The 12,470-nt window shown below is 47.4% G+C and overlaps 3 protein-coding genes across 4 annotated transcripts; 1 reads left to right on the top strand and 2 right to left on the bottom strand.

The window, feature by feature from the left end:
* Positions 1–392: 392 nt before the first annotated feature.
* Positions 393–1,647, bottom strand: LOC100840248 (auxin-induced in root cultures protein 12). Its single transcript, XM_024455221.1, has 2 exons — positions 913–1,647; positions 393–872 (listed from the first exon to the last, which is right to left on the bottom strand). Exons 1-2 carry the CDS (start codon positions 1,523–1,525, stop codon positions 817–819), a joined length of 669 nt encoding a protein of 222 aa, XP_024310989.1. The 5' UTR covers positions 1,526–1,647; the 3' UTR covers positions 393–816.
* Positions 1,648–3,534: 1,887 nt separating this feature from the next.
* On the top strand, positions 3,535–5,585 carry LOC100837015 (60S ribosomal protein L32-1). The gene is made up of 4 exons (XM_003578322.4): positions 3,535–3,692; positions 3,778–3,867; positions 4,567–4,748; positions 5,225–5,585. The coding sequence occupies exons 2-4, from the start codon at positions 3,778–3,780 to the stop codon at positions 5,352–5,354; spliced, it is 402 nt and encodes a 133-aa protein (XP_003578370.1). The 5' UTR covers positions 3,535–3,692; the 3' UTR covers positions 5,355–5,585.
* A 3,732-nt stretch (positions 5,586–9,317) lies between these two features.
* LOC100837321 (transcription factor BHLH089) lies at positions 9,318–11,637 on the bottom strand. Of its 2 annotated transcripts, none has more exons than XM_003578323.4 (8): positions 11,097–11,637; positions 10,760–10,993; positions 10,572–10,637; positions 10,414–10,482; positions 10,256–10,330; positions 9,978–10,172; positions 9,790–9,883; positions 9,318–9,694 (listed from the first exon to the last, which is right to left on the bottom strand). In XM_003578323.4, the coding sequence occupies exons 1-8, from the start codon at positions 11,439–11,441 to the stop codon at positions 9,654–9,656; spliced, it is 1,119 nt and encodes a 372-aa protein (XP_003578371.1). In that variant the 5' UTR covers positions 11,442–11,637; the 3' UTR covers positions 9,318–9,653. The 2 variants fall into 2 exon arrangements, with proteins under 2 accessions (XP_003578371.1, XP_024310948.1); XM_024455180.1 differs by having other exon boundaries at positions 9,790–9,877; positions 11,097–11,441.
* Between the last annotated feature and the right edge of the window lie 833 nt (positions 11,638–12,470).

Consider the following 12,470-nt stretch of genomic DNA (forward strand, 5'->3'; position numbering starts at 1 on the left):
ACATCTTTTGTTGGACGGAGGGAATATATAGATATGTTCATTTTTAGGTAAATTTGAATCACTCATATAAAACGGAGGGATTACTAGGTTTGATTCCACCTGTCTTTATAACTTAACCAATTTTGAGTGGGTTTGATTCCATCTGTCTTCCTCTGCATCGATGCCTTAACGGAATACACGCGTCCTGCCAAATCCATGATTCCAGTTGGCCTCGATTGGATCATCACATGGGATCGTTACTTGTATATATACTCCATGAGTACTCAGCGATGGAACATCACAGTAGCCTAAACCGGAATCGTCGAGGAGAAAAGAATTAATGTGCAGCATCGGTACACGAAGTACATCGGATCTATCAATGGATTCTTTTCGTAGGGACGCCCTCGATCAAATGAAAAGGAATACAGTACATATTCACTTAGCTTAAAATTGAATGCAGGTCAAAGGTTTGACCAAAACTGATCCAGCAACCACTCTCTCACAAACACTCAAAGAACACCGTGACTGAACACGTAAGCCCCTGAATCAACACCACGCACCCACAATATACGGCAATCACTTTTATTTCAACCCAGAGAAACAATAAAAACCAAAAGGAAAATTATATCAGTGTTCAAACAATGAAAACTAGCTCGATCCTACCACTACTTTCTTCCTTCCCGGGACAAATCATCAATCCAACCGAGATCGATCATACAATGGCCAAGAAACCCCCCAATGCCAGAAGCATGCTCACCGCCGCAGCCAAGGTGCTGCACGCGGTAGCCGAGGACGACGACTTCCCTCCAGACGGCGCCGGCGACGCCTTCCCCGTCCCTACGTTACCGTTACTACCCGCAGCCTCGACGGCCTCTCCCCCAGCCGCCGGAGCCGGCGCGGCCTCGGGCGCGCCGGCACCGGCGAGCAGGAGCCTGCCCTTGGCTTCCAGGTTCTCTTTCGCGAACGCGTGCTTGGCCGGCGCGCCGTTGTTCACCGCGGCCCCCACCTGCCAGATGTGGTTCACGGCCTCCGTGCCCTTGGGCAGCTGCAGGACCCCGTACATCCTCACCTTCCCGTCGGCGCCGCTCGCGTCGGCGGCGAGGCCCGTGGCCTTGAAGTCGATGGGCGTCGAGGCCGCGCCCAGCGGGCGGTAGCCCGTGAGGTTGTACGTGTTCACCGCGTAGGCGGAGGAGCCGCTGGACTTGAAGGCGACGAGCGACTGCGCGCCCTTCATGCCGTCGCCGGCCGTGTTGACGCCCCAGGCCACCCAGCCGGCCCCGGCAGCCGAGCCCGGCGGCGGCTTGGCGGAGAACGCCACGGAGAGGGAGGAGGTGGAGGCGTCGTAGGTCCAGTGCAGCGTGGCCCCGAGCGCCCCGAGGTCCGCGCACGTCGCGTAGCTCCGGCCCGCCGGGAACTTCTCGCTCTCGCAGGCGCTGCTGCTGCCGGCGGCCAGTACTGTGGCCGAAGCCGAGGCCAGGAGAAGGAATGCGGCCAGGCGGAGAATGGCGTGGCTGCCGCGGTGGTGCGTCGTCGTGGCGGAGGCCATTGTACGTAGAACGCGGTGCGCGGTCGGCCGGGGAAGAGGCTCTGGAGGTTTATTTGAACTTGGGAGCCTGGAGCGCGAGGTGAAGCGGACATAGGTGTGTTGTTTATATAGGTCGGGAACTATGCCGGGGACGAACCCGTCGAGCGGGGGTGGCCATGGCATGGGAGGATGCAGTGTATGAGGATGCAGTTGACCCGAGACCTCACGTTCTCAACGTTCGGTGGTCAAAACTATCTGATGAGTACATCGAAAAGTACACGATCGAACCCTAGAACGCCACGTACTCCCAAACCTATTTGCACATTTAATACAGCCATTTAATATGCTAAAGGAAGTTTAGTGTATGGCGCAAAAGGAATGGAAATGGGAACCTAAGCATATGCGTCACACCCCAAGATTCTTGTTACTCCGTACGTAATTCCTACGTTAACTAAAGTAAAACTACGCATTAATTCTTCGTAGCTAACAAGGTGAGGTTGAGGTAACATTCGGTACAATGATTGTAACTAAAACGACTTTTCTACCGGCTCTGGTACATTCGGAGCCCAAAATCCTACATATCAATCACATTTTATTTAATGTCAATTTTATATCAAACAATTTCTTTTACCGCATAAATAAAGCTTCGTCACAATATCTCACTAGTAGCAGTAGTTGTGGCTTCATATCTTACGGTACACATATTTAGCAGGAAGGAGGTTTCATATCTTAAGGCACACGTATTATAGTAGGAGGGAATTCCATATTTCATCCATAATTTATCCAAATGTTCAAATACCACATAGAATCTTCGTTTCCCGAATATAGTCCACCACTCAAATTTTGCACCTTGTCCAAATTAACCACTACCGATAGTTTTTTCTTTTTTTTGCGAGGAAACCACTACCATTAGTTGACCATTAATTCACCGTCAAGTGGGTGATAAAAAGACGATTTTGCCTGTAGCACCTTTAACATGCTCAACAACAGCAATTCATTATGTTGTTACATAATTCTCACCATGAATTTAACAAACAAGTTTGGAATAAATTCATCGAGACAATAGCAAAAAAAAATCGATATGAAAAATAGAAAATTTCAGCAACATATTTCCTTATTTAGCATAACATCATGGTTTTGCAAAAAAATTCAGCAAAATAATATACTCAAATCATTGTAATTAACAACCAAGATAGTGTTCAGAAGATCACAACGAAGATGTCGGGGAATGAGCGAAGCATACTCATCCCTCATTTTCTACCAATGGTAGCCTGAATGAAGACTACGTACTACTTTTGTTTGACATGCACATTGCTCCGACAGATTTCACAATAATTAGTTCGGGATCGAGAAACGAGCATACATACAAAGACTCATTCTTTGGCCACTCGATGAGAACGTGAGGCCTAATCATGCATTGCAGAGTGTTGGATACATCACCCCGAGAATACATATGCATGCACCATGCGTGAACCATATATATGCTGTACTCCGTCCTCCAAGCTAATCAAGGTTGATTCGTCCTAATTAACTCTTGGGGCTCCGCGAGTTGACCCGTGAACCACGGGGATCGCTGGCCGAGCTAGCCCGTCGTGCGGTGTCTCGACCTCGCCGAGATTTGCCAGTTCATGGATTACGTCGCCCTCAAGTTTTCTAGACTTAACTTCCTCGAAGAAACGGTTGCTAGATTTAGTACTACCAGTTGGGTTAGCTAGACAGTTTTTCTTTTGACAGCAGGGTTAGCTAGACAGTTAATCCGCCTCCCGATAAGATTCATGTCATGGATACCCTTTTTTTTAGGGAATCATGGCAGGATACCTGAAATCTGTCGTTGACAATGTGGGGCTTGGGCTTGAACTTGGTGGGTTTCTCATGGGCTTGGGCTGAAGAACCCGGCCTATTTTCACAACATGTGATGGGCCAGGAAAAGCTGCGGTTGTAGTCTCGTTGGGCTGTAGGATTCAGCCTCCCCCAGCCAACAAATTCACAGCACAGCCCACAGGCCACAGCCCAACGCGACGGTGTCCCGTCGGCCGATCCCAGCACCTAGGGTTCTCTTCTCCGTCGGCCATGTGGCCCATGAGATAAGACGCCCTCACAGTCACACCCCACGCACGGCTTCTCTTCCTCCTCGCTCCGCCGCCGCCTCGCCTCTACGCTCGCTCCGCCGCAGACTTCGCTCGCTAAGGTAACTGCGCTACTCACGTCGTTGCGAAACGAAGACGTTGTTTGATTGGGACCTTATCACCTCGAATTGCTTTGCGGATGTGTAGATGGCTGTGCCGTTGCTGACGACGAAGATCGTGAAGAAGAGGGTCAAGCAGTTCAAGAGGGCGCACAGCGACCGCTACATCGGACTCAAGGTGGCCCAAGCCTTTCTATTCTTGGCCTGGATTCGCAAGCTCTTGGCCTGTGCTGTTAGTTTGATCCTGTAGCGTTCGCTAATCTGGCGGATCTGCCAAGGTCATAGTGCTCAGTTTTGTAGTCCGTATTTGTTGATCCAATTTTAGTCCAAGAGGATCCTACTAGCAGATCGTTAACTTGTAGATTCAGAAGCTGTTACTTGCAGTCGAAAATGTTAGCAAGACATCGAGTCGGTCTGATTTTTTTTTAATTGTTCATTCAGTTTGATTTGAGCTATATTGTTTGTAGGCATGTCACTGATGTTTTGCTTATTTAGGATGTTCCCTTATGTTATGACAACATAGTCTTAACGCACTAGTTAATTATTTTGGGAGATATAGTGATAAACTATTGCTGGTTACGCGACTGACGGTTGATAAGCTCTACAGCTGTACTGTAGGAATTTGAAAGAATGAAAATATGCATATATGCGTAAATTCAACTTATTCTACTGAAGTATAACCTTGCCATGTTTCTTCCCATGCTGTATCTGGAGATGACCCATCATCCTTAAATGTGTCGATATAACCTGTAGTGCAGAGAACACTGACATAAACTTATATTTTCTCGTGCGATTGAGTCGCTTCATGTGGCATCGTTATTATCTGTTGCTTGGCTTGTTGAAAAGGCTCATTTTTTAGTCATTTTGTTTTCTGTAGACAAGCTGGCGCAGGCCGAAGGGTATCGACTCCCGTGTCAGGCGGAAGTTCAAGGGATGCACCTTGATGCCCAACATTGGATATGGTTCTGACAAGAAGACTAGGCACTACCTTCCCAACAAGTTTAAGAAGTTTGTTGTCCACAATGTCTCTGAACTGGAGCTGCTTATGATGCACAACAGGTAATTTTTTGCCTTTGACCCACTTTTTAGTAGCTTTATAGGCAGTTTAAGGTGCCACACACTGGGAGCTTCACTTGAGAATTACATTAGGAAGATTATTTGTGACTTAAGACAGCTTATTCTAAATGTCTTAGGGATTCATTTTTACCTGATTGATGTGCTGAAGGGGCTCGATGCTAGTGATAGGGTTGGGCTGTCAAGCACAAAGAGTACAGCCGCTATCATCTCAGCGAGTCATGGCTACTTGATTGATGTGCTGAAGGGGCTCAATGCTAGTGTTAGGGTTAGGTTGTCAAGCAAAAAGAGTACATCAGCCATCATCTCGGGCTTCTTTGCAAGTCATTGTTACTTAATTGATGTGCCGGAGGGGATCAATGCTAGTGTTCTGTTGCTTCTACTTTTGTGCTCTTCCTATGCTGCTCTTGTTGGAGCTCTTGAAATACCTTGTTTGCTAATGCACAATATTCTTCATGCAGGACATACTGTGCTGAGATTGCCCACAACGTCTCCACCCGCAAACGCAAGGATATCGTCGAGCGTGCTGCGCAGCTCGACATTGTGGTCACCAACAAGCTTGCCAGGCTCCGCAGCCAAGAGGACGAGTGAAACTCTACTTAGCCTACTACTAGTCCTGATTACTTTGTCTGTAGGCAGTACAACCTGCTTTGAGAAATTTTACCACCGTTTTTGCGTCCCTGCTAGATTTAATGTACCAACAATCGTTTTGCTACGAGCAACGGCGAATGCTATCTGGTTTTAGCAGTCGCTCTTCATGAGTTGTGCAACAAATCTGTCGACATGTCTCAATTGAAAATCGATCACAAGCTTTTGCTTGCATGTGTGCTTTTCCTGTGCATTTAATTTCAGGTTTTGGATGATAGAGTTTGTACCTAAAATGTTTTACCGGTGTCTTTTCCTGGTGTTGGCTGGCTAGAATTCAGTATCTTTCAGAGCAGATTTCACTCGAGTTAAGAATCTCTAAAGATACTACTCGTAATCTTTTGGCTACTGGTGAATCCAGAGTCTATAGAACTGTTGGTCCAACGATGGGGCATTCACAGCGCCCATCGTCTCAGGTCCGGGACCATGCTGCAAGTTGGAACGAAGCGAGCAAAGGGGCAAACTCATCCCCGTCAATCGTAGAATGCTTCTTAAATGGCCGAGAGAATGAAACATCCGCCGGCAGACAGAGAGATTGGGCAGAGACGGCGACCGGTTCCGACAGTGATTTGCCGGGCAGATTCACATGGGGAGGATAAGATGAAGCCCGGCCGGATCACTGGAACCCCATGGCCTGCTTCCGACTTCCGTGCGTTGATAACGGGGAGAAGGCGCCATGCGTCGTGTGTGTGTGTGGCGTCCAAGGCATGGATGATTTCTTCTTGTTCGCGTCCATTTAGGCCAGGGAACTAGCTAGCTTGAGTGACTCTCAGGGAGACCCGGGAGGATCGTTCCGACGGCGACGGCCTGCTTAAATCCACACTAGCAACTCGAATCATTCGTTTCGTAATCATTGCTCCTTATCCTCTTCGACGCTGTCCTTGTTAACCCCAATCTTTTCTGCCTCACTCGACGCTTCAGGGCCAGCTCAGTTAATTTACCTATCATGCATTCATTCGTGCCATGGGCGATCAGTGATCGACGGGCCCTTGCATGCATGATGAGCGATCGGATCGGATCGGATCGAAACAAGAGAGGGCCAGGGGGCAGCCATATATACATTCAGCCTGTTCTCCTAGAGCTTCAGATCCAAATTAAGCACCACGATCAATTCATTCATCAGTTTGCTACAGTTCCACCATGGACCATAACATAACATGGATGATCATGTAATCTCTCCGTCCAACGAAAGATATTTCAAGTTTGTCAAAATTTGAATGTATGTAGACATGACTTAGTGTATAAATGCATTCAAATTTAATCAAAGCCGAGACATCCTTTGTTGGATGAAGGGAGTATATCATTTTAGATCATCCATCATAATCATATGCCTAATGCCTTTGCAATATTGTTCCGTGACCGATCGTCGTCCTCGCCTCGGTCCAGCCCCCCCACGCGGGGCGCAACCGCATAGACATGGACGTGCTGATGGAACGCCGCTGGTCCTTCCATGGGGCACGTCGCGCGTTTCCGCTCCATGGAACCATGGAATGAGGAGAGTCCGATCCAGGGAGGGAGAGGGACCTGTGTAATGCCGTTAGCGGAAGACCTGCACGAGATGAGGAGCGCGAGAAGAGGAGGAAGAATGCTATTGCTAGCGACGGTAGAAGAATGCTATTGCTAGCGACGGTCGTACCGTTTTGCCATGATTGGTGTTGGCCTTCAAGTTATCGGACATCTAATGCCCAACGGATATGCATATTATCCCTTAGGATCGGCAAGGTTGGCGGGAGATGGTGATGCCCGGTGCATCCTGCCGTGAATCCAAAGACATTATTTTTGTGCCACAATAATCTCGTATTACTGACGTAGGCCTTACGATTCCGGACGGAAGAAGCATTTTATTCCCTCTGGCCTCTGCTCTAAAAGTTTGGCCACCAATTTATTAGAAAACATATAAATTGAACATGAAAGGATAATTTTATGTCATATATCTATTGAATAATTCTATAATTTTGTAGCCATATTATATATAAGTCAAAATCATAATCAAAGTTGTGCATTGGAGACAGGAAAAAGATAGAGTTAAACATGTCTTATATTTAGCGAGACGCATCATAGATGTATCACAGATTTGTTATTGTAGATATTCCAGTGGGAGTCGAACCTAAGATTAGAGTGGTGCTCATAGAGCCTCCAACCACTAGGCTAAAGACTCGTTCGCATCCGTTCTTCTTTATTGGAGGAAGGGTACATACAAGTTAGGACAAAATGTGCCGGAAAAACTTATGTTGATCTGTGAGGTCAATCTAGAGCCTACCGAGGAGCTCGGAGTAACTACTGCCAGTCTGTGAGTGGCTAGGGTATTATGACAATTTGCAAGTATATTTGTTTAGTTGGAGGAAACTAGAGGGTGAGACGAGAGTTTGAGGCTCGTGAGTTATTAAGTTATTAAATCAAATGTTTGGTTTGTGAGTGAGAATGTTTGCTAGAGGATCTTGACCCTTTGTCACAACTTATGTTACCCTCTCGAAGTTAATTTTCCAGGAATTCCTAACAACCAAGCACAAGAACACTCTTTCTACTAATTCTCATGTATATTTCTTGTCGAACACTAAATAGGGGATTGGAATTAAAAATCAGTACCCCATGTCTAATTGTTTGACAAAAAAAAGTCCTCTAAATTTCCATTCCTCTTCCCTAATGTTGCCATGAATAATAAAAATGACTGGAATTACAACTCATTTCTCAACTGCGCAAAACCAGTCTTGCCAAGCCAAAAAGTTCAGCGAAATGTCCTCACTCAAGTACACTAGTTGTTGACAGAAGGTATCCTCCCAATTACGAATAGTGGCCCATGCTCCAGGTATTCCATTCTTGTACGAAAGGGCTTCCAATTAATCCATCCTGGGGTCACTGGTGCAGTGTACCCAGCTTAGATATATATATGCAGTTTCATGAGCTGTATACCTTGCAGCCATGAGCCATCAATCTCCAAACAGCCTGTTCTTCAGAGAGGACAAAATTACAACAGTTGTACAATTGAATGGGATTTCTCCAGAGAGTAAATAAGAACGATTGGGGAGGAAGAAAGAGCGAGCGCGACATGGAACCTAACTGCAGAAATTGGTATAGGATACACCAGTCTTTTTAGGGTTCCTGTAGAGATTAGGCACCAGAATAGGGAGACAGCAAAAGCCTGAACCTGATGCTGACACTGCACTGAGAGACTTTGATGTCACGTAACCTCGCAGAAATTACAGTTACTATGCAGGAAAAGTGCTTCCCCTTGTTTTCTTACTTAGTTCGATTACAGATTTACATAGACCGACAGAGTTTCTCTCTTCCATTATTTAAAACCAAGGTGCCCATTGTCAGCTATAGATAATAGGACGCTCTGTTTAGAACACGTGAATTTCGGAAGAAACAGTTGAGTTCCCGCCGGAAAACGGGGAAATTTCTCGTAGAAGAAACTTTTATATATTGACATTTTTGCCGGAGCTGGTCGAGATTCTGCTGCGGCAGCGTAGTAGTCCAGTCCAGTAGCGCTAGGTGAGATCCAGCAAGGAGCGGAAAAAAGCGATGGCTAACCTACCAAAGCTGGGAGACAATGACGCCCGTCTGTTTCTACGTAGACCAGGACACCAAAAAAGCAGCACCATTCGCCTACCTAGATGAAACCCTGACGTTGAGTTGGCCTGAGAAAGGAATGCAGCTGGCTTGGCTATGCACCACCCCATGGTGGTGATGGACTGATGAAGTAGTAAGAATTTCGGCTGTGGATTACAGTTTTTAACAGCTGCAGGTTGCAAAGCTCTTCATATTTGATGATAAAATGTTCAATGTGATTGATGAGCCTTTAGTATGTACAACTGGAATTACTTCAATGGTAATCTTATTGCAAGAAAGGACCACTTTAGCTAATGTGGCAGCTCCATCGTAATTAACAGGAGAGAGCAGAAGCATTGGTAGCATTGTGAGGATAAATATATATCTTCATACTTTCCATTTCATGACAATGTCTGCCAGCTCTTACATATTAGAAGAGAGATGAGAAATGGTGATTGTAATATTGTCACCATGTCTAGTACATGATCTACAAACTTGCTGAGACAATGTAATCTCATAAGTACGGGAAGAATAAAGTCGGCTGGTTCAGTCGGAGTTGTAGTACCCCTGATCCTGACCGTCTTAGTACATTCAGCATATGATAAATCAATCAGTTCTCTGTTAGCTTAAGAGCTTCACTTGCCATACTTCTCCTATGTACAAAAATATGCGCCTTCAGTCATTATCAGTCATCGTCTAGAACTCGGTCTCTGTATGATCTGCTGCTTGTAACTGGCCTGCATTAGTTGAAACATACAGTCTGTTTGTCAGCCTAAGGTAATTGCCAAGGCCCAAGGCATGCGACAAGTGAACAGTCATCCATCATACGAACCATCAACATTCGGTGCTGAAACCCCATTCCCTCGGCTTTGCTCATTGTCGATATGCAGCGCATTTTGGAGATTCTCGTCCCAGAAATTCTGTTGCTGAAAAAACGAGGCAAGGAGTGTTATGATAAGGTGAAAATTAACTCTCATTAGTTAGGTATTTAATGCTCGCAATTCTTCAGGCAATAATCACCTGCTTGTGAAAAGCATATTGCGGGTTGCTCGCGTGGGGTAGAACTGTGTCTAATAAACCTAGGGGGCATTGGTTCTCCATGGAACCGGAACCGAAGGACTGGAAAATATCTGCTTGCTCATAAAATGGAAATGCTCCACCAGCGCTTTCCAATGGAAAGACCGAACTTGGTGAAGGTCCAAAGGCTTCATTCATCTGAATAAACAGAGGAAATAACATGTTAGGGGCACATTGTTTCGTAGACCCAAAGCATGAGAAATTGGATAATCGAAGCTTACATCTTTGTGTAAGAGTGTTGACAAAGTACTGAAGTCAAGCTGCGGGTTCACGGTCGCAAGCTTCATGGACAAGAACTGAAAACATATAATAGCGATAAGATTAGGATTCAGTGAGAATTACAAGTTTTGAATGCGTGACACAACTAACAGTGTCTAACCTCAACTTGTTGCTGCAGCGATTGTACATAGTTTATGATCTCATCAAGCATGAGTGCTTTGCCAATGACCTACAACAGAGAATTTCTTAAATTAGATAAATTATGGTAACAACTGACACTTTGACACAACAATTCCCCATTCTGAAAGCTTTAGATACCTTGTTACATCCTGGCACCAGGTCCTGGAGCATTTTCATCTTGATGGTTATCTTCTCTCTTCTAACCTATTAACCCATAATGGAGGACAGTGAGTACTTTTCCACCTTAAGCCCAAATGTGTAACAGAAGTCTTCCTAAAGTTGAATTCGAGATGACCAAAAAACAAGAGTAGTTTCAGTAATATTACCCTCTCTGCAAGGCTGTGGCTGTCGGTTGCCTGCCCTCTCCTGGCCCGGACATGGACGTAGTCCCTAGGCGGCTCATCATCCGCCTGCTTGGACTTGGAGCTCTTCCCCTTGGCCTGTTTCCGCCCCCTCTCCCCACCGGCGGAGCCATCGCTCGCCGTCTCCTCCACCTTGGGCTTCACCGGTGCCACCTCCACTTTGCATTTCTTCGATTCCGGCCCCGTCGCCTCTCCCACCTGCAAACCAAAATCCAGCGTCATCGATTTTTCAGCTAGAAGCAGCAAACTAAACCAAACCATGGCAGAAGAGGCAGAGCTTCCTCGGCGTTGCTCCCCCTACCTTGCCGAAACAGGCAGCAGCAGCAGCCGCCTCCTTGCCCTTCCCGCTGGCCCCGGCTGGCGCCTTCCTCTTCTTCGCATTCGCGCCGTCGGGCCTCGCGTAGGACGCCCACGCGGGGTCGGAAACCGACGACCCCTCCCGGGAGGCAGCGCCGCTCCCCTCCGCCACCCCGAACTGACCGCCGCCAACGGCGCCGGACATCCCTGCGGCCCGTCCCGCGAACCCCACTCCGCCGCCGCCGCCGCAGAGCGTCTCCAGGAACCCGCCGTCCATCCCCAGCGCGCCGAAGTCGAGCCCCGAAGAGCCGCCGCCCATCAGCAGGCTAGCGACGTAGTCCCCGTCCATGGACTTGACCGATCGATCCGCTTCCCCGCTCCCAACAGACCGCGAGAATTCCGCAGGAAGCAAGGCAAGGCAAAGGCAAAGCAAAGCAAAGCGAGGAAGCTGAAGATGAAGCGGGCCGAGGAGTGGACTTGGGGAAAGTGGGTACTGCGCGAGACGAGACGGTAGGTAGGGGGGGGATTCCGCGGAATCGATTTATAGAAAAAAAAAAGGGTTGGAGGTTGGGGCTGCGGCGGTGGGAGAGGGCAGCTAGAGCTAGCGCGGAGAGATGCTTGCGGCGTTGGGCTACCGTGGAGGTCAAAACAAAACAAAAACTTGGAACGGGCCGGGGGGCGGTAACCTTGCCCGTAAGCAGCTGCGGAGGGAGGAGACAATGCTCCGGGATTGAAGTTAACACTTAACAGCAGCGTGTGATTAGGACCATGATTTGAGGAGCGGGACGGGAAATTCGTGGGCTCCTCCCGCATGATTGCAGCACGCCAGCACCCTGTGTCTGTGTCATGCTGAGTTTTACGGTGCGTTTGGATATCGAGAGCCGTAGGCTTGTTGGGCTAGGATAATCGTTTGGTAGTAGTTAAAAAGTCTTGCTTTGTCTTGCAAGATAGCCCGTAACTGCTTCAAAAAGCTTGCCATTGAAGGAGAGCCGAATTTCATTGGAAAAGAGCCAATTCGGCTCTCCCGTGCGGGCAAGCGCACGTCGCTGCTTTCTTCAATGCAAACTGTTCGTTGACGTTGTGTTTGCAATGGGTATTAACCAAACTAAAAGCCTTGCTCCTTGCTCCTCCTAGCTATGACCAGCGAGCTAGCTTTTTCTAGCCTAGCTGAGCAGGGCAAGCCAGAGATCCAAACGGACCGCTTCCACTAAGACACCCCACGGAAAAGACTATATTACCCCTATTCTATTCATTAACTAGCCTAATTAGCACTTTCTAGTCTGTAGCATTAGTAGTACTATTAAAATTTCTACTAAGCTGCTTGGTTGACACAGAATTGAATAGATCCGGGCGCTCACCGGACCGATTGTTTCACTCG

This window comes from Brachypodium distachyon, chromosome 4, assembly GCF_000005505.3.
Source record: "Brachypodium distachyon strain Bd21 chromosome 4, Brachypodium_distachyon_v3.0, whole genome shotgun sequence".
In the NCBI taxonomy this organism is placed as follows: Eukaryota; Viridiplantae; Streptophyta; class Magnoliopsida; order Poales; family Poaceae; genus Brachypodium; species Brachypodium distachyon.